General features: G+C 38.7%; 1 protein-coding gene across 1 annotated transcript; it reads right to left on the minus strand.

Annotated features, from left to right (window-relative positions):
* Positions 1 to 1,435: 1,435 nt before the first annotated feature.
* Positions 1,436 to 19,105, minus strand: man1b1a (mannosidase, alpha, class 1B, member 1a). Its single transcript, XM_042509410.1, has 14 exons — positions 18,845 to 19,105; positions 16,973 to 17,110; positions 13,682 to 13,790; positions 11,900 to 12,129; positions 10,654 to 10,799; positions 9,472 to 9,584; positions 8,630 to 8,821; positions 7,277 to 7,425; positions 6,764 to 6,952; positions 6,059 to 6,249; positions 5,189 to 5,309; positions 4,616 to 4,810; positions 2,587 to 2,718; positions 1,436 to 2,496 (listed from the first exon to the last, which is right to left on the minus strand). The coding sequence occupies exons 2-14, from the start codon at positions 17,072 to 17,074 to the stop codon at positions 2,287 to 2,289; spliced, it is 2,079 nt and encodes a 692-aa protein (XP_042365344.1). The 5' UTR covers positions 17,075 to 17,110; positions 18,845 to 19,105; the 3' UTR covers positions 1,436 to 2,286.
* Positions 19,106 to 22,308: the final 3,203 nt, after the last annotated feature.

The raw sequence follows: 22,308 nt of genomic DNA on the forward strand, positions 1-22,308 counted from the left end.
CATTACAGAAGAGTATTCATTTTGCTGTTACAACCCCCTGTAGCCGAAACAGTGGAGGGTGGAACAACCCAAATAACCACGTAAACTTTGGTAGTCAGTAGGCTCTGAAGGAAACAGAAAACAATCCGGTTATATTTGCACCAGTGGCACCAACAAAACAACCTGAAAATGCTAGATGTCTGTCTCCCTTCATGTAAAGCTGAACAAATGTGAATAAGATTCCTGAACGTGATTAAAACTCGCACCAAGAACAAGAGTGCAAATAAACACACTTAGAAGTCACACAAGTGCTCCTCTATGACCAAATGAGAAACTGAAATAAAAAAAACATTGTTTACATTCATTAATAAAACAAGATGCCATAATGTGGACAGCCCCGACTTAAATTCATTTAGGACAGATTAATTCCATAGACCTCTTTATACTTTTACTTTCAGGTTATCTTTAAAGTCATATAAACATGACGTAAGCCCACTGACGACTCTGTTGCTGCCACACTAAATGAAAAGATAAAAAAACAACATCTAGATTTCCCATTAAACACTAGGAGGTGCGACTCCGCAGTATCTGCAGAATCGTTGCTACACATGCGACAGTGGTGCCCAGTAAGAAAAATCCATGTTAAATTACTGTTGGTGTGATGCACTCTGGAGCTTCACTGTTATCTCATTGTCCCGTCTTGGTGACAATATCCATTAAAGCCGGTGTTTTAATCTGGCGATCTTGAAGAAGACAACATTTATCTTGTAAACTCTGTTTCTGCCAGAAAATAGGTGTCTGTAAAAACATGCAAGAATCCACTGAGCTCAACGACTGGAAAATGGACTAAAGCAACAAAAAAAGTGGTTTGAGTGAGATTGTACCAAAACAACAAAACAGATTTAGATGCTTTACACGTCACCAGTTAGATTTTAAATAATTGTATTTGTGTACCACCTGGGTTATGGCAAGCTTACTCGCCATACACGTCCTAATACTTTAAGTCTTTGTTTGATTAAAGGCAAGCATGTTGGGTATTAGGAATACTCTGCATTTGCTTTTCAGAAAGGCACTGGCCTCAAAACCGAAATTGGTCCCTGGACACTGAACTTTAGCTGCCCACTGCTCCTAAGTACTAAGGATGGGACAAATTAGGGGACAGATTTCTCTAAAGGGATTAGGAAGTAGATCTTTAAGGTGCTGTATGCAACATTCAGAGCACATCTGTGATTCAGGGTCTGGGGTGGGATTGTCTGCACACGGTTCTCAGCGTGGAAGTGGCTGAGCTGGAAGCAAACGGTGTTAACCTGGAGGAGAACCGGACGGTAGGTGCTGTTTCCACAAAGATGCTGTCCTGATATCAGCCATAACAGCCTTATGAGTGCAGTGCAAAGCTGAGCTAACCAGGGGGACACACCAAGAGGGACTGACATGCAAGCTCAGACTACACAACACACACAGAGGAAGCATGATTTTATTATCTGCTCAGGACGCCATTACTCGATAATGGGCCCTATGTAGTGCACACCACAGCACAGCTTTCATCACCAGCTTCAGGCCAATGCATTCGTCATTTTCACAGCCAGTGCCTCACAGACTTGTATTTTTACATAGCTTTGTTGCTACATTAATGCTCTGAATGTTTCATAGAGCTCCTTTTACTTCTTTTATGCCCTTTTTATACATGAGCTAATGCACCGGGCTTTGCAAAAATAAAGACTTCTACAGATAACGTAGAGCAATCTGTTTAAATATAAATGTAGCAGAGCATGTTTCATAGATTTTCATCAATGATTATTGCACCTTCAAACATCAGTGGGTTAACAGAATGAATTTGTGGACTCCTTCACAGCCATGACATCTAGGACTTTAAAGGATTTTCACATCACGTGGCAAAGAAAATTCAGGGATGATGTGATTGTTGTTATCACACACACAAGAACGATCCAGTCACCTACGTAACAAAGCCCTCCCTCTATCTTCTTTCTTGTCGTCTGTTGGCACCAGCTATTCAGAGCTGATTTTAAAAAAGCTTTTTACATTAGAGACCAGCTCTAACACAAACCTTTTCCTTAGGAAAAATAAAGAAAAAGGAATGAAAAAAACGAAATTAACTCCTCCACATGGAATCAAAGTACAGGTGGACGGCGAAGGTCCGCCTCACTGCTTAAGACAGCAGTCCGGCCCGGACGGTTGCTTAAGAAAACTGCCCGACTGAACGGCAATAACAGTCTTTTGACTCAAACAGGACCTTCGTGGGCCTGATCTCCTGTTACACGTCTGATACACGTCTCCTGTATGGCGACATCACTTGGGTGGAGACGGCCATATGGGGAGAGCGTGGGCTTCTGTGTTAAAGATGTACTTGTCTAGGCTGAGCAGCTCCATGTCGTCAGAGAAGAGCAGAAACAGGTACTTCAGCGTCTCACCCAAGAAGAAACTCTCCATCTTGTCCCGCGGCCCGGGGTTAACGGGGTCGCGGACGTTGTTAATGGACGTGTAGCCACCACCTGGGACCTGCAGAAAAAGGTGGAGGAGTTTAGTCGGCTGGTTAATGGACACAAAACTCTACTGTAACTGGTAATTGTAGTAACACTAATACAGTACTTTAGTGTAGTTATTGAAGCTGCAGAGTACGTCCCATCCCCAGTCTCTGTACTTGGTGTCCTTAGTGAATCTGTACATGTAGAAAAGACTCTCCACTGTCTCTGGTCTCAGCAGGTTGTGTCTGTCTGCAGGCTGGACGATAAAGGAGAGCTTGTCAAAAAATATCAAAATGAATAAAAACAGATCAAATAAAGATATTTCATGTTGGACAACGTTTCAACCTGACAGCCCCACAGAATAGACATGTAAAAGACGAGTGAGAATAGCTACAGTTAAATAAAATATAAGTTAAAAGCTGACAAATTTAAATGTCAAAGTATGAAAGGCTTCCTGCAGATTAAGGGAAGGTAGATTTAAGACTTTTAACACTTTTTAAATGCCATTCGGACTGAAGTTGAAGACCAGTTTTCTAATAATCTAAATTCAAGGACAATTTTATTTTGCCCAAATGGTTATTGTAACATAAAATTGGACTTTTTTTGTAGAGTAAAAAACCTTTATCAAATGTTTAAAAACAACTCTTTTTAAAGAGGAACACGCAGAAGACTATGAACATATTATATTGTCATAAAAAATTGTATTTGGAGGGAAATATCTGGCATTTCTGGCTGGTTTTCTTCCACTGCTTTGATCCCCATCATGACGAGTTTAAGAAAAGTAATTTATTAAATTATTTAACAAAAAAAAAATATGTCAACAATTATTGAGTTTTTACAAAAAAAATGCATGTCTGAGCATATTTATGATTTTTTTTAAGATTCATTTAAGTGAATATAATGGCAATATAAGCCTTATTTTTAGATTAATTCATTCAATGCCTTTTTAAGACTTTTTAAGGATCCACAGGAACCCTGCATGACTGCACAACAGACAGTTGGACAGCACATATTTAATGCTTCTTTTTTACCACTTTGATGGAAAAAAGTGGGAAAGGAAAAAAAAAAACGAAAAGAGGAGATTAGCTAAGGCTCCAGGCACAAGAAATCAAGACAAACAGATGCTTTGAAAACCTCCTGGGGTTCGATGTGACTTTGCTAACTTTAAAACGGAAACTACAACGGTTATCTTATCCTAGAATTCAGCTTACAGAAGCTCTAAAGGCTTTGACAAATAAGGTTTTAAGTAAATAAAATGGAACAAATAATCCATTGAACAGATTAATGTGATGGACCTCTATGTACTTTTACTTTCAGGTTAACTTTTAAGTCATATAAACATGACGTAAGCCCACTGACGACTCTATTGCTGCCACACTAAATGAAAAGATCAATTTTCATTATTAATTAATTATTCTATTAATTTAAATTCATTAAATTAATCTACAGGGAACAGTACAAATCCCTTATTTATGTATGTATTTTTTTCTGTGTAAATGAGTTATATAAGTTCAAAAATGACTGAAATAAACTGAACTAAACTAACAAACGCATCAAGCTTATATTTCACTTTAATGAAAGCAGCAGTAGAGACAAGCACAATAATAATGGCTACTTTGATAAACGTAGAGCAATTAATGAAAAAGTGAATGAGCACAGAGGAGGGTTAGGAAGGCCATGGTGACAATTCCCAGGACAAATTGAGACAAACTAATTTTATTCATCAGGCTCACTCCATTTTTTACCGGCTTATTCAAGAATCCATAGTGTGCTCTCACTTCTTTTGGTTTCTATAGCTTTTCTGAAGTTACACAATGTGCATTCAACAGAAAGCAGCAATACAAGACGCACAAAAAAGGAGTCCTTTCAAATGCACATAGGTTTGAATTTGTGAAGAGATTTGAATAAGAAGAAAAAGAGTTTCCACTATTAGTAACTCTTATGATTTCCATTCAAGTCAGCAGCCATTCAGATTATTTTTTTACTTTTAGTTTTATTTCAACTGAATTAAAATGTTTAAATGAACTTTTACAGCAAGTCACATAACATAAGCTATAATTTGGTACCTGACACAAACAGACTCAGACACACACACACAAAAACACAAAAGACAAACAAACGATCAAACAGCACCTGTCTGCTATTAGCCTCACCTTGACAACAACATCGCGCCCGTCATTGGCCTGCAGGCTGAAGTGTACGATCTCTGGGCTCAGCCCGGTCTCCATCTGCGTGTACATCTGGTGACACGTCTCCATCAGCTGCACGGCCAGATCCATGTGGTCCCCCGGGAGGCCATTATGGGCCCCCAATGCCAAGGTCCCAGGCAGGAAGCACACAAGGTGGTCCTTTAGAAAGACGAACAATCAGGGAGGACGACACTGAGACATGATGAGCGATAATGATGAGAGCTGGAACTGATTGGACTGATAGAGGAGTCTGTGCAGCTACTGATTCAACAAAAGGACAAAAGCCGATTGATTGAACAAGGCGGTCATTGTCTGTGATGTAAGTTCACTGAGTTTTGGCATTGTGTGATTACCCAATGTCAATCAGAGGTCCCTGTTTTGTGTGTGGTACTTCTAAAACACATTTGGCCACAAAATACACATCTAAAATATACAACAAGACAAAATTTGAATTTGAGGACTTTAGCAAATCCTAGAGTAAATCAGACTCTCTGAGCTACGCATTTCACACGCTGACTTTTTGGTGAGCATCTCTACCATTTTCGGGTTGAAGCGGTTGTGGGACAATTCTCCAACAAAGGTCAATCTGTGAGGCCCCGTCTGTCTCACAAGGTGCTTTTTCACTCCCTCCACAGCCTGAAGGTAGTCCTCCAACAGGCTGCACAAAACACAAACAGAAAATGTGACAATATAAATATTAGTCAGTTTTATATTTCACATGTAAGTCAGTCTGTAACTGTTACAACGTCACTGATTTCTCAACATTAAACTGCTTTATTCAGTGTTTTTACCAAAAAATAAGCTGTGCACACATAGCAGGCACTGGACAAGCGGCCCATCCACAACTTGTAAAATGGCTATAGATTTGTTATATGAAACTGCTTTATTCAGTGTTTTCATTGGCTTTAATCACCTGGTCCATTTGGTTTGGAGAGGAGGAGACCTTTTCGGGCAATTTGGCTTCACGTAAAACATCCTGAACTATGAACATTTAAGGAACTCTAGCTGAGAGAAGTTTCAGCGCATTGAAATCTGCAATCCCCACTGCTATATGCCACTAAATCTTCCTAAATCTTACACACTGCTCCACACTGAAAATGATAGCATAATATGATCATATCATTAAACATGATAATACCGGACTCCCAGCTCTGACTAGGTGTGGCTGCAACGTGTGAGCAGCCTAACCACTGACAGTACACTGAATGACACGTCAGGTCATGTTCTTCTCTGTACTTTGACACTTTGTAAATTACAATCATGTCTCTGCAGTACTGTTTTGTATTCTTATTTTTCTAAATACACATTAAGTTTGCTTGTCAATGGCTCTGTTGATCAGTCTAGAAATCCAGTGTTTTCTGTCACAATCACAGAACATTAACTGAGAAATATAAAAGTTGGCATTACTCGTCTTCCGTCTTGCCTCCTTGGATCCACTGTTTGAGCAGGTATTCATAGTAGCTGTCTGCCCTGGCACCAAGCGTGAAGACTCCTTTATGGGTGAACTGGCCGCTGTTGGTGTTGATGAACATGGGCACCAGGCCGTCCTGTTTGCCTGGCAGCTTGTGGACCAGCTTCATTACCTCATTCACAACATCCTTGGAAAGTTAAAGAAAAAAAAAGGAGCTACGTTTTATGTCTAGACGAGATAATGAACCCAACAGCCTCACGTCACTTGCTGCCGCTGTGTGGGCTGATAAGTTTGAAAAATACTGTTTCAAGCAATTTATCATAATAAAATTATTAGCAATTTTACAGTTTGATGAAATGGGGCTCATCAAGTCTCACTGGGCTGGCCAAGGTTACGACGTGATTACTCAAATAAATGTCAGATTGGTCTGAAGATCTTCAGGGGCGAGCTCTGGTTTCTGGAATCACCCATGAACTGACAACATGATGGATCTGAAGTGAATCCTTGCTCATGCTTGTCTCTTCAATGAGAGTGTTTGTGAGCTATACTTTAAGTCTGCTTTAAACCAAACTGAAACCCTCCATCAAATATCTATATAAACTGCCTCCAATCTTCCCTCTCAGAGCACTGGAAGTAATGCTAAATCAAAATTATTAGACACACACTCTGCAGAACATTTTTACTGCTCCTGGTTTCCTGACCTGATACTGTGGGTCCTGCGTGAGGCGGCTCAGCTCTCTGAACTCCAGCTGAATGCTCGTCACCTCGGCCAGCGTGCTGTCTGACGTCCATCGAGGGGGGTGGGCTGTTCCCCTCCCGATGTTGACGTCTGAGAATGGGATCTTTGAGGGAGTTTTGAAAGCAGGCATCAACCTGAAGCCGAGATCTTTCTGTAGGCGGAGAAAAAAAATAAAATACATCAGAAAAAATACTTTTTCTGTCTAGTAAGAGTGAAGTATCACTGAATTTAATTTGAAAATGCTACTTCACACATTTCCACATCAATAAATCTGAAGTCATCTGATAACTCTGAGGCAGAGAAGGCTGACTGAGAGCCCTATCAGTTCAACAAAGCATTTTATAATAAAGTAATATCAGTTGCATTCTCATTTGAACCTAATTTCTTGAAAAACTAACATCCCTACACTGCTGTTCTTCAACAAGAAGACAACAGAAGAAGGCAGGACAGTGACAATGCCTGTAGACTGACTCACAGCTTTATCTAGGAAGAGTTGGTCTCCGGTCAGATGGTAGGTACTCAGCAGGCCACCAAGGACTCGGATGGTTGTCTCAAAGAGATTCACGTCCACATTCTTGTCGAAGGTGAGCTCTTTCTCTACCCAGTCCTTTGCCTCTGCGAACTCTACGTGAGAATGCAAGAGTGTGACAGAGAAAAAGAGAGAAAAAATTGTTCAGTGTTTCAAACTATCATTCTGACCCAAACCATTATCTATCCTCTGCAACCAAGTGCTTTCTGTGCCTACACATACCTGACCTTAACCACAGCGTGGTCACACTATGAAACAGCAAGACAAAAATATTTTGAAGTTGCTTGTGAGAGTTCTGTAAATCTACAGTTACCATCTAGTCATGACCATCAATTTAATGTGGTGGATTAAAGATCATTTTCTGATTAAGTGGTTTCATTAAAAAATACCAAAAACAGCCGCTGACCAAAGGCTTCGTTAAACTTTTAAAAGAAATATACACTAATGCTGTCAAACTAACATGGAAAAGTTTAAAAATAGGAAAGTTCATAACTGATGCACACATTTTGTCTTTTTCATACAATGCATTTTCCTTATGAAAATGTGGTGCCTGAGTTACCCACAAAACTCGTCTGCAAATACAGCCCCTCAAGCCGCTAGTCTCAAGCAGAGATAAGAAGCAGGCTAAAGAGATCTGGTGAGATAACTTCTTTCTTATTCCACACACACACACACACACATTTATTTCATTTGTAAACTTGTAATCTTCAGTATCAGCTAGTGTTGTCCTGTGTAAAATGTATTTATCAATACATGTCAATTCTGAATATTTGAATCAGTTTCAAAACTTATTTCCACAGTACTGATACACTGGTACCAGCTGGGCTTTTTCACACTCTCTTTTACTGTAAATGTTAACGACATTCTGCAGTTCTCTGCTATATTGTCATTATAGCCTTGACATATTTATCTAGAAATTAAACTTTAAAAACGTATACCCATTCAATTTTCTCCATGGTATTGAGAATTGTACTGAATCTTAATATTTTTCAGGGCACTGTATCTAAATCAGAAATTCGAGTACTGCAGCAACCCTGATAATAACACAACAGACGCTGCACAGCTTCCTCTTGAGCCACAAAACACTTAATGCAACTGGTTTACATATGTAGCATTACTTGTCACCTTTAAACAGACTTTAAAGTGTATAATCAATAAAGGTCCCTTTAAAAGTTAGTAGAGACCAAATGCAAAGCTGCCTTTGAGAGATGGCAAAATTATGTACATATTGTACAAAATGGAAAGATGAGAGTGGATACAAACAGACACATAGATAGGACAGTCAGACGGACAGAATACCTTCTTTTAGGCCCAAAATCCACATAGTGTCCAAAGAATCAATGAGCGTCAAACCCAGTCCAAACCACTCGCCAAAAGACCTGGAGATTGGCTTGAGCTCATCGTGACCCCAGGCGTAGTCCTTATAGCCTTTCCACGCGTGTCTGAAGGCATCACGTACTGCCTCCAGTCTGTCCACAGCTCCAGCTGAGACTACAAACAAAAGCCCACAAAAGGAATGAATAAGAAATAAAAGACTAATCTCAAAAGTCTGTTTTTCCTCTAGGATACTCTCTCAATAGTGCACGTCTCATTTATCAGATTATTTTCAGTAGAGAGAATATTCTGTGCTGCGAGTTGCTGCTTTGAGCACAGCAGGGTTTTATCCTGCGAGGCAGATATGCTCAGACTCCGGGTTTGAAAAAGGTGCTGGGCTTTAAACAGCATACACCAGTAGAGCTGGACAATGCTATGTTAAAGAATCAGCTTCAGGGGAAAAGTTTCTCAGTGGATCCAAAAAGAAAGAAAAGTTTGAACTTTCCTCTATTTCAGAGAGAACCAAATGAGGGAGGAGGATCTCAATGATACAGGCTGGAGACTAATAAAGAATGCAATGAAATCTTATTGTTTCAGCATGTTACATCATTGTTAAGTGAAAATATTTGGATTTTGGAGTATTCGTCAGACAAAACAAGAACTGAACTCCTGACCTTGGGCTCTGGGAACTTGTTAGTATCTGACATTTTATAGACTTCACTCTATGTGTATTAATTGGAAAAAAAACAACAGAATTCACAATTTCTTTTGTTTCCTTGCTGTATAAAGCCCTTAGTAAGAATATGAAGAATTTGAGCAGCACTGACCTTCCACTGTGTGAGTGTCGGCAGGGTTGGCTGGGGGCGCTGCAGCTTCTTTCTCATTGGCTGAGGGTGGAGGCTCTGTGGCCTGATCGGCTTCAATCATTGCTCCTCTCCAGCTATCGGATGAAAAGTGAGGCAAATGCTTATTTATACAGCACATTTCAGCAACAAGGGCAACTCTGCTCTGCATAAAACATCAAAAACACTAACACACACTAACATCATTGACGATGTTATGGGGCAAAAGAAAACAAAACAAAACAAGCTAAAACAGAATAAGAATTAGCACATTAGCACATGCTTTCTGGTCATGTAGTAAACTCTATACATACGAAAGAACATGTTTTTGCTGTTTCTTTTTTGGGAAATTTGGGGAACCTGATCCACTTACAGCTATTCTTGGAGCCCCTAGCTCCTTATGATCTGCAAGTGAATACCAAAATATGGCTGTTTTGTTTGGAATGGTGATTGCAAGAAGATAATTTCACAAATGTGAAAGATGAACTCGTCCCTATGTGTGATTTACCGTAACATGAAATGGCAAAAGCATTACATCTGGAGAGCATGAGATTCTATGACGAAGAGAGGGGTGCTGTTTTTGAGAAAATCTGGGACCCCTTACTGAAATTCTTTCTGGGCAAAGACTAATGTAGTAATATTTTTAGATGAAGCACCTCGCTGTGTTTCATCCTCCTCTTCTGTATACATAAAAATGTATTAATGTGTGATATCATAAAAGGCAGTTGCAAGCAGCTGCTGTATAAAGCTCTTGGTAAGAATTTCCAAACTTTGAGGTAATGAATCCCAACAATGGCTACAGGGTCTGTGTGCAGCTGGAAAATGCCTGATTCCAATATTGGTAACTGGATGGGAAATGGACTTGCATTTGTATTGCACTTTTATAGTTGTTTGACCACTCAAAGGGCTTTCATATACTGGCTCCTGCAAAAGGTGACACATGCTACTCAGTTTTAAACATTCACACACAATCACATACTGATGGTACAGTCACAGGGAGCAATTTGGGTTTCAGTATCTTGCCAAAGGATATTTGGGATTGAACCACTAACCTTGCAATTAGAGGAAAACCCGCTCTACCTCCTGAGCCACAGCCGATATTTTGAGCAATATCATGTTAAAGTTTTATCTATGTTTCTAAACAGTTGTAAATCTGTCTGTACACACCTGACAATCTTTTTGTCTTTGTCCTCCTCCTCTCCTTCTTCTTCTTGAGCCACCTCCTGAGCTTGTTTTTCCCTGCCGACTGTGTCTGAAATATTTCCATCTTTCTGCAGGTTTGGTGGACCCCTCTTGTTTGGGAATAGCTTATTCTGTGGAAAAATAAACAAATAAGTACCTGCACATACAGTCCACAAAGAGCATTGGTTTCAAGAGTAATGTTTAACAACCATTTTAGTAAAAATAAATCACAGTCAGAGCTGTCGTTAACGGACTGTGCCAGCCCATAACTGCAAACCTTCAGAACAGCAATAAGTAAAAAGGAACAGAGTATCCCATTAACAATGATTTGTCTCCAGTCACGGATGTACCTCCTCACTACCTCTCCCAATCAGATACAATGCACATTAATTATTTTACAGCTATAGCTACACACAGGGTTCCTACAGCTTAAATCGAGTTAGATTTAAGACTTTGAAAGGCTTTTTTAATGTCGTATGGAAATTAAGGGGGGTTTCAAATGTTTATTGTAACAAAAAAATGTGACTTGTCTTGTGGTGGAGTCAAAAGTAGAACAGAAGTGGAAAATACCTGCTGTTTGTTGGCAAATTTTCTTGCTGATTTTTTGTTTTTAACTCGGCACGTGGGATTTTACTGCCTTGATTTCAATCATGTGGCATATTTTGCATAAAATACAACAAGCCTCATGTGCATTGTCGAGTACTCGTTTCAGCCATGTCTCAAAATCTTGGTTGAATAGCCAATTTTCATTAATTTGCATTTCCCCATGCTGTCCGGGGTACAATGACAGCTAGCTAAGTGTTGCTGGTTCCATTATGCTGATTTTAATGTGAGAGGCATTCAGTAAATTTAAATAAATAAAGACATGAGACTTAGATTTTTCAACGCAACAAAAAAATCAGAAAATCCTACTTTCCATGTCCTAATTTTTAAAAGACTTTTCATGCCTTTTAAGACTAACAGGAACACTATATAAAAAAGCATTGCACAGACCAAGACATGGACAACTGTGCTCAAAATTCAAATGCAGCACTGACATTAAGAGAGTTCATACTGTTTTTATTAGTTATTATTATGTGTGATGTAAGTGTCATGTGTCAACTTCACAGGTCGTTGCAGGTTTAGCGTAGCTGCAGATGAAAATTAGTCAATCTTGGCCAACTCTTGCATACTCAATATTTTAATTGATGTTAACTGATGTGAAATAAATAGACTGAGCCACAACTCTAACCTTAATGGGGGGTTTAGCCAACATGGGGATGCTTGGTCCTCTGGGCTTCACCACAACTTCTGCATCCACATCTGCACCCACATCTGGATCCACAGCTGGCCCCACATGTGGCCCTGCCACAGGAGGCAGAGGTTTTCCTGCAGCCTGATCTAATATCGACTTCACAGCTGGAGGAATATCTTTCACGTCTCTGTCATTCAGCTCCAGCCAGTCCTCCCTGTCGGACACACCTAAACACACAGAATAAACCAGAAGAAAAGCTGAGACTAAGTCCACAATGAGCCAGTTAACTCTATTATTACATGGCTATCACTATATTAGTTATCTGACAAAATCAGTCTCTCCATGATGTTGTGATCACAATAATTACTGCAAATTCAGTCAGTAACCTTGAATTCTGCAGAACAGCAATTTTGTCCAATCACTGCAACTTTACCGCAAATTTGATTTAAAACTGGTGAAATATAATTTTACTCTAGAGCTGCATGCAGCATATTGATCTGTTCAGCCCCTCTCTGTCTCACAAATCTCAATTTTCAAATTCAAATATATTATTAGCATGTACAAAATGTTATTGTTTACACAAAAAAACAAAAAAAAAAAACATTTTACACATATTACATACATATGTTACTAGACATATAGTACATACTCTTTGCCTGTTTATCATAAGACTTCGGCTGCGAGCTTTATCCCTGAGACGAAGTCTCACACACACACAGTGACAGGGTTAACTGCTAGCATCACACGGCTAATATTACCCAAAGCTTATTAACAGGTTTAATGACAGAGTCGAGCCGTTTTGATGCATGATCAACCCTCATTGTGGGATATTAACGGCTGCTGCAAAGTTTCTGTCCAAGCGGAAAAATATGACCAGAAGAGATGAGATCAGGTTGTGCTGTGTTAGCTTGTGCAGAAGGAGAGCAGCCCATCGTTTTTTTAGCGATGCATCGATACATACATCATTAACAGCTAAATGGTGAGTATTATCTGCCCCAAATCTGAGACAGTGTCATAACTACTTAAGCAGTTTTCACTTGAAATTGCAATTTTATTGCAAAAACACCTGTAAACACTGCAGTTTTTTAGAAATGTTGCCATGAAATCAGGCATTTCAGGCCACAACAATCCTAAACACAGCATTTGAAATCCTGGAGAGACTGCAAAATACATAACATATTGTTAAAAAGACTTTATAGAGATGGCCAAAGAAAGTTCCTAACTTTACACAGTCCCTGTCTGAGTCTGAGCTCAAACACATCCTCCTTTAGCCTCAGACTCAGTCTGAGCAGGCATACATACATATATCATCCTTTTCCAAAAAGCTCATTTTTCAAAGTTTGCATAAAAACGAAGGGAGTTTTCAGATTTATCTACTCTAAAGAGGGTTTCTCAGAAATCTTTTTTGGGTTTTGGGTGTGAAAAAATTATACATCATTATAGACATAAAGCTCAAACTAAAGTTAATAGATTCAAATTTAGCCATCTTAGTGCGGACGTGGTCTGAAAATCAAATATAGTGCATGAAGTACACAAGAGTTTAAGAAAGAAGGTGTGCACAAACACACAAGTAATAAAACCTGATCTAAACAGAGAGATAAACGATCACAGCGTCTTATGTGACGTTTAAGTAACCCACTGCAATTTATCACCAACAGACATAGCAACACAAGCAATCCAACACATCGGCTGAATCTAGTCACGCAGCAATAGCATCCAGACATTGTCTCTGCCCTGTGTATATGTGTGTGTGCGTAGCGTTGTGCAGACATTGTTTACCTCGCCACTGCTCTGTGATGCTGGGATAGGAGAGCAGTCCAAATATGAGCAGCAGAGCCAGCAGGAACAGGATAAGGCTTCGCTGGAGCCGAGACAGCTGCTTCCATTTCTGTAGGCAGATAAAAAAAAAACAAAGCTAACAACACTGAAACATGTCTAACAGCTCTGAATTAAAATCCAAAGCATCTATCAGCAGATTCTAACACCCTCTCCTTCTTAAAATATATCACAAATTACTGCTTTCTTTGAAAATAACAAATAGAAAAGGAGAAAAGCATGATGGCCTTTCTGGTCTTGCTTACCCTGTATAAACTCAACATCTCACCACCTGATGTGTAAATCCAAAAAAAACTAAACTAACCAGCTCAACTCAGCAGTGCAGAGGGAGGGACTCGGGGTCTCTCAGGAGAAAAGGCTAACAGGCAGAGTGGTGCTGCTCTAATTAACACCTGTGCAATACCATGAAACTATTGAGCCATCGTCTGTGAGCTGTGACAGAGCACACAACAGACCTTATCTCAGGGGATGCTTTCATTTTGCTTTGCTACAACAGCATCAACTGCATTTTTATAGGAAACATTTTTTGACCAAGCCATTTGTGGTGTATTGCCATAACTGTGGAGCAGATCTTCTCCCCTATATGACCATGAATATGTGAACAGCAATCGAGCTATTATGTCGACTTCATCCTTTTTTTTTAAAAAAGTGAGTCTGCAGGATAAGGAAGATACAATTTATTTTCTCTATCTGCACTGGACTGGAGGAAAGGAAACTTCCTCAGCATAACAATGAGAGATCCAGAGCTTCCACCTGACTCTCATGTCTTCGGAAATGTTGAAAATAACCAATGTGAGTAGAAGTAAAGCATGTGGAGAACTCCTTTTTGCTGCACGAGGACATAAACACCAAGCCAACAAGCCACTCAAAGGAACATGATTTGCAGAGAATGGTTTTCTCAGGAACTATAAACCGTAATCAAATTTGACGGCCCTGCAGGTACAGGGGAGTGCTGAGCCAGATCGACGTCTTTGCTATAAAGCCGGCTTTATAGAAGAAACGTCGGTTGATATATTGCTGGAATAAAATGTTATAGAGCAGTCAATGAGAGGGCTGGTTTGCCTTTTCAGTTCTAACTAAATGATTTCACTTTATGAGAGCTGACGGTGCCGTTTTGCTTTTTTGAGAAAAAAAAAAGAAGTGACTGAAGTAATTGTGTTGAAATGATGATCAAAGGAGGGTTTTTGCTTATGATTAAGATTCCCTGAAAGCCAAATTAAACTAATCCTTTAAATACCGTTTAGTGTTCATATCAAACATTTGCATTCATGAGAAGAAGGCAATGTGCAACTTGACAAGAACTGGCCCCAAAAAAGCAAGAAATTGGTAAAAAGGTTTCAATAAAATTACCTGAAAATAAGCAGAAAAAAAAGAAAAACAAGGAAACAGCCCTTAAAACAAGGAAAAGACAACACTTACGATATCACAATATCCAAAATCTAAGATGGAATCTAGTCTCATATTACAATATCAACAAAATATTGATTTATTGCCCAGCCCTAGTTTACAATAAAAGCAGATTTGTTAGGGAAAAAGACGTGTTAGAGCACATCACGTAAACTGAAGGGAACACACACTGGCAGCTTTAATACACATCGAAACACCTGCAATCATTGTTTTCTCTGCAAGCCCCCATACCTGCGGCGTCTTCAACATGCACCACTGCAGGTTGTTGTGCATCCGCAATCACTGTCCTATTTCTCATGACTGAAGCAATCATTTCTCCTGAAAAAACTGCAATTTCATACCGTTTGCTTCCCAGAACAACTCATCGTCGCTACAAGACAGTAAAAACCACATCTGATGTATGTGAATCTTGACACAAATGGCTGTGAATATACAGAGCGGTATTAGTCCATTAAACCAATCAATTGAAGTAATCAGTGAGCAACTGAGGCAGTGTCATTATGAGCAAAGGTGTAAGACCAGTTGTACAAGAATTAGACAGTTAACCTATGAAACAAAGCAGCGAAACCCCCCTGAGGAAAAAGCAGCAAACCAAAGAATGAGGTGTACAATGATAAGCGCAACACAATATACGTGTAAAACCAGAGTCTCAAAACCAACAAAGGAAATGAATGAGGCTCAGAGTGACAGGGCACAAGGAGGAGCGCGAGAGATTTGAAAGTAAAGAAAACAAGATAAAAGAAAATGTGCGGGGAGACGGGAGAGAGACGGCGAGATGAGCAAAATTTGTTTTATCTGAGTGCGGTGATCAGAGACATAATGTGTTCAGGGGATGCTTTTATCTGAAGAGTTTGAAAGTTCAGACTGCTCCACAACAAAAGAGGCAAAGAAAGGATGACTGAAACCTAGGAATCGATTTGTCTAAAAAAAAAAAAAGATGCTTTTCATGAAGACAGAAGTGCTCTATCTCAGTGAAGCGATCAGGAGCAGAACCAAGCAGTTGCTTGAACTGAGCCACCCATCAACTATGGCTGGGACACGTGACAATATATATGTCAACAGACGGACATTTTTCTACTCCATTTACACCAAGTGCAGCCAAATCTTAAACATGTCTGCTTGCATTAAATTAGGCCAATATGGATGATACCACAAAAAATGAGCAGGACTTCTGTGTGGCAACATTTGATTTACAAGTTAATACACCATTATGAAGCAACTTGTTTCTCAGGTATTGAATTCACTGGATTTGTAAAAACAAATATTCCAATCATGTTATTTTATCTATTATTCTGTTAACAATAGGTACAAATCTATCCATCTGTGAAAAGTGAAGTAACTAACTTATGAATGAAAAAGCACTGTGATACCTAAGGTTGGAGGTAACGGTAACGTTACTGTAGAGTTAACAGGAAGTGAACAGATGTGCAGTGTGTAAATTTAATTTATGTCACAGTATATTGTGAGTGGACTATATAGTAAGGTCACTTTTCATAAAGGTCAATACCATGTTTTTTATTAAATAAACAATATGCTTATGTTATTTATCCAATATATGTTTCAGTCTCTACTGCATCGCTGTCTACCAGTAAACCAAGGAGAAACGCTGTATCATGTTATAAATTTACATGTACTGTGTTATAAAACGTTATCAATAACATCCGCCAGTGCCTTCCTCCATGACTCTGCGGTAGAGCAGTGACGTGTACAGACCTGCAGAGGCAGATCACAGTCATGACATGAGTTTGACACAAGCTCATCAAACTATCAAACTCTGTGTAAACGTGTTAAAACTCAGTCTGCACTCTGAACCACGGGACCACTCACCCTCCAGCAGGACTGTCTCCGGTGTTTGCCGTTGTTGTAGGTGTGACTGTGCGGATCACTGAGCGTGAGAGAGATGAAGTCCTTTCTGGAAGGCGGATACATCCTCAGACCGGGGCAGAGAGACGTAGCTCATAGAAGCTGAGAGTTAAAAAGTTAGCCAACAATGTCTGTTTTCTAAAAATAATATTCTGTGAAAAATATTGTATTGTGTAGTAAAACTGTGCTGAAAACATCGGTTAACAGAACATTAAAGGTCCAGTATGTAGAATTCTGATCTATTGGTTAAAATGTAATATAACATACTGTATATAACTTTGTTTTTCAATAATCAATAATCACCTGAAAATGAGAATTGTTTTGTTTTCGTAAACTTAGAATGGGCTATTTTTATCTACATGTGAAGCAGGTCCTCTTCCAAGGATCCGGCATGTTGTTCTACAGTAGCCCAGAGCGGACAAACCAAACACTGGCTGTTGACAGAACCGTTTTGTTTTTGTGTTGGCCACATTAATCTTCTTCGTGCTTGGCTCAAAGTAGAAGTTTCAGTTGTGCAACCTCACTGCTGGATGCCACTAAATCCTACACAATAGACCTTCAACTGATGACTGTCTTTATAATCAATAATATGAGTCATTCCTACAGTAAAATAACATTATTGCTATAAAGTCAGGCAAGGCTGACTGCTGAGAGCGCATTATGCTTGTCTTAGTGTAACATGCATTATACTTCAGGTACATCATTTATTACATTTATGTTTTGCATTTTTTTTCTGTTCCTGCTGCTGTCTACTGTGCTTCTTTTACAGCTTTATTTAACAAAAATATATACAAAATATTTTGGGTAAAAAAAAGCATATAAAAAAACACATATGAGAGCACAGATGATTGACATTCTACACAGAACATAATAAATAATAATAGCCTAATAAATAATCCTAATATCAACACATAAATCAATAAAAATCTTAAAAATAAAAACAAAGGACGCAGGCAGAATTACAAGCAAGTAAACAATAATAATTCATATTCATATTACATTGGGTGGGTGCCAAATACGTTTTTGTAATAATCTAAAAATCTGTTGCTTTTTAAAGAAAATATTATTGAGGGTGAGAGAGAAAAGCATTGAGTTAAAATCAATCAAGACAAGATGGAAAGAGTGTTGTGAACATAAAAATGTTTGATTATGGATTAAGAATTTCCCCCATTAAAATAAAATTTAAAAATATAGTTGCTTGTATCATAATAACAGATTATGTGGGCAGGCTGATGAAACTTGAATAAATTATTTTTTTCAGTGTTCAGTGTTTTTCAGTGTAGTGTCTCATGTTTTGTAAATTCTGCAATTAAAAAAAATATATATAATTGGCTTACATCACATTGTTGACATACCTCTTCAGCACCATGGAGAGCTGATGTGCAATAAAGCATGCACGTGCACTTACTCTTGAGTGAATTTTTTTGGGTTGTCAAAACTTACAAGAGCTCTTAGACAACACTTTTAAAATATTGATTGTAACAGGAAAACAGGATTGAATACAACAATGATACTGCTTATAGTGATTAAGTAGTTTTTGAACGAAAGCATGATCACGTTAACGCTACATTTAATTAACTGTACACGGTGTAACGTAGTTGTGACAATAAAATAGCGCAAAAGTGCAGTTGACAAGTTATTTTAAGAATGCACTCAACCGTGTAAGTAAATGACTGTAAACAAAACAACAACAGAAGCCAATCACAGCAACGAGCTATTTCAGCTAAGCAAGCTAATTCGTGAATTTACTACGTTAATTTGTACCGTAGCTACTCCCCTTTATGAGCACACGGTTAAAACACAGAAAAAGCACACAGTGGGCTGCCTCCCCCTCACCTTTGTGCCTGGTTGGTTGCCTCACAGCGACGCTTTTCTCCTGAAAGCTAACCAGCTGTTAGCCGCTAGCTTCGAGGGGCTAGCTTGTTTCCTCGTCCTGTTTCTGAATGGAAAGTGAAACTGTTCGTCGCTCAGAAACACCAACATGCAGCTCAGCGGTCCGTCCGACTGTCACGCGACACCAGCGGCTGCTACATGAAATGTCAAACAAATAAAACTGAGGCAAACATGGCTAAAGTTAGCGAGCGGAGAACCAGAGACAGATGCGGAAAAAAGTAAGCGGTGACGCGACATGATGCTGCGCGTCACGTGACGTGCGCTCGTGCTGCGAGGGAGCGAGCTTTAACCCTTTGAAGTCTGGATCGACACCAGTTTTCATGAGCTGCGCCCAAATGTTTTTCACAAGCTATTTAACCGTTTGACACCTGACCTTGGTTTGATTTACTTATTAAAAAAAAGGGCAATAACCAGCTTGGCAGGAAAAGTCCAACAATTGTGAGAAATAAGTAAAACATGACAGAAAACTGGCCTGGATTATTTATTCATACAAAGGAGGGGGACATTCCAAAAAAAATCACACAAAAAATAATAAAAAGGGGAAAAATGTCCAGCAAATTATATTAATACAAGGGTACCTTTAAAATCATTAGAATGTCTTAACCACTGCTATATAATTACTCTCTAAATACAACTTGACATTATCAGGTTAAATTACTTTGAATAGAAACTTGCAAAAAATTGCAAAAACAATAATGACAAAAGACACTGACTCAGCATATGGTTATGTGTTGTTGTTTTTTTTAATTCAGCTGACACAATTATTTGAATGAGCTGATGTGGGATCACACAAGACAGATGTCCAGCATGTCATTTCATAGTTTTTTAAAAAATGGTAATTTGTACAAAACATGTAAAGTAACAATGATCAGTCTCAGCCAGCTAAGGCTATCATATGGAGTGATGTTACGACAAATCTAAATATAAAAAGAGAACATTGAATATTAAACACCAGGCCAGAATTGCAAACCCCGTGGTTAAAATGCTGTGATATTTATTTCCCCAGCGGAGAATTTGGTATAAGCATGAAAATGAAGTTTTGGTGTTGCTGCTGTTTTGGCTGCTCTAAAGCACAAACTCCCTGAGATCTCACTCGAGTGAATCCTCGCCTCCTTTGCACACAGTGAACCAAACCACTCATCACTCCCTGCTGACCGACTCTGGGACACAAACACCAAATCCCAATTCAGCTGAGAAGCTACAAAGCTTGCTTCTTTTCTCTGGACCCAAGCACTTCTCAGATTGAATGAAGCAGAAACCCAGGTCGACAGCAATTACTCAAAGCTAAGTGGGAGGTAATAGGCACTTTTGCTTCCACCAGAAGCTCTGCAGGGCTGTTTACTGCTTTTGCATTTACTCTACAGCCAAACATATGCATGATCCTTACAGTACAGTAACAGAAAATACAGTATTGTTATGGGAGGAAATAGGTGGTTATGTAAGCTCTGGCTGCATCTTTGGTTTGCACGAGAAAAACAGAAAAAGAGAATCTTCATTACACACTGAACATTTCTATTCTTACAAAAGCAGAAAGTCTAATGTAAGCCAGTTAGACAGGTGCAGATGTAGCATGAAATCTCATGAAAATGTGAACTCTCAAACACTGTCAGCGCAAAATGTATGAAAGCAGCAGAGGGAAATATGGGAAAAATGTGGGGAAATAGTATCTTGATAATGTGGCTGGATTGCCAATTTTTTCACTTCATTTTTTAGTCTGACATTGTGTTCATTTTGATGAATTTATTTTTGAAAGGCAATATTTCCTGCTATTTTTTCTTAATCTCTATCACCGGTGCAGTCTGTGGCTCTTTGATAAAGATGCTACTTATGGTATTTTTGTTTTAAGCCGAATGAAGATCATTTTTTGATAACAGGGTGCATGAGTTCACCATTTTAAAGTAAAAGACAGGCGTTGCTGTTTTCTTATTGCCAACAAATTGAATCAAAAAGCAAAAAAAAACAATGCTTTTGTCCATCTTTCAATACTGTCCCATTAACCTAAACTGACTGTGACACTTACTCCTCAGGCTTATTTATGGCACCCGAAATCGTCAGCGTTCCTATACATTTTCCATAACTTTTCCATAACTTTTCAAGGACCTATAATAACATTTCCCTATCTTATTACAATGTGAAACACAAACACTGATTTATCTTGAAAATGACGGACAATTTAAAAGTAGTACAGGGATTTAGCACAGGTATCCAAACTTTGAGATTAAAACCCTAAATGTTAAATTACACTGGCACAATATTATTTTTCTCCAGTTCAAAAATGTCAGACTTAAACTCTAGTAAAACAAACACATTAGAGCTATGTGACATCAAAACTGGAAAAAATAATTTTGCTGTTATGTTGAATTACATAGATGGTTATTCACAGATAACTGTAATGCTCATTTTCATTACACTTATCAAAATTCCATGACTTTTCCCAAAACTTTCAAGAAGTTTACTAATTCCATGACTTTTCCATGTTTGCCATGACCGTGGCAACTCTGTGTAGCTTTTAATTTTAATGGTAATTTCCTACAACAGCTGGTCACTGTCATTATAAGCCAGTGTTACTAAAACAGGAGTAAACAGTGCATTTTTTTGGGGTCTATTTCCAGATGCGGATTAATATTTGGTGCTCAAGGGAGAATTTCTGGCAGCAAGATGATGTCTTTGGGGCTGAGTCCAGATAAACTGCAGTGTGTGTTGTCACTGATGTGTTTGTAACAGTTTTTGGACAAGAAAGGAGCTCTACAGTACAGGGGGAGTGCTACACACACGGTACTTGTTGATGGACTAAATCAGTGTAGGTTTTGGTGTTTTTATGGATTCATTATTTTAAATTTGAGTCTTTTTTTAATGCTAAACTACAAAACTGACCAACATACTGTGGCAACAGCAGCTTCAGTGCCCTTGTGTTTATCATTAATGCATCATACCTGAGACGTATTAAAAAAAAAAACCCATACAATCATATGAAACTGTAAAAAAAAAAAAAAAAAAGCAGAACAATGACATTTGGTCTTGCTGTTGACAACAGAAAGCATCAAGTAACATAATATGACTGCCCCCCTCTATTATCTTTGGGATAAAACAATTGGTCTTTCAAATAAAACTTCAGCACCTTGATAAAAGTGACTCATCTGAGGTCACTTACAGTACTTTAGTGGCCTGACGTGTGGCCGATGGGACCACAGTAGCTGCGTCTCAATGCAGAACACATTGTTAAAGGAATACCTCACCCACAAAATGATCACATGTAAATCAGTTATTTGCCCTGTTCTTTACTAAATTCATAAAGTAAACTTTGTTTGTTTCCTTTTTCCAAAGTAAACAGAGGATCAAAAATAGAAAAAGAATTGAGTTGGATTGAAATAAATGGGGTCCACGTTTAACAACAATAAAACTGAATA

The sequence above is a fragment of the Plectropomus leopardus genome, chromosome 20 (genome assembly GCF_008729295.1).
Source record: "Plectropomus leopardus isolate mb chromosome 20, YSFRI_Pleo_2.0, whole genome shotgun sequence".
NCBI classification, from domain to species: domain Eukaryota; kingdom Metazoa; phylum Chordata; class Actinopteri; order Perciformes; family Serranidae; genus Plectropomus; species Plectropomus leopardus.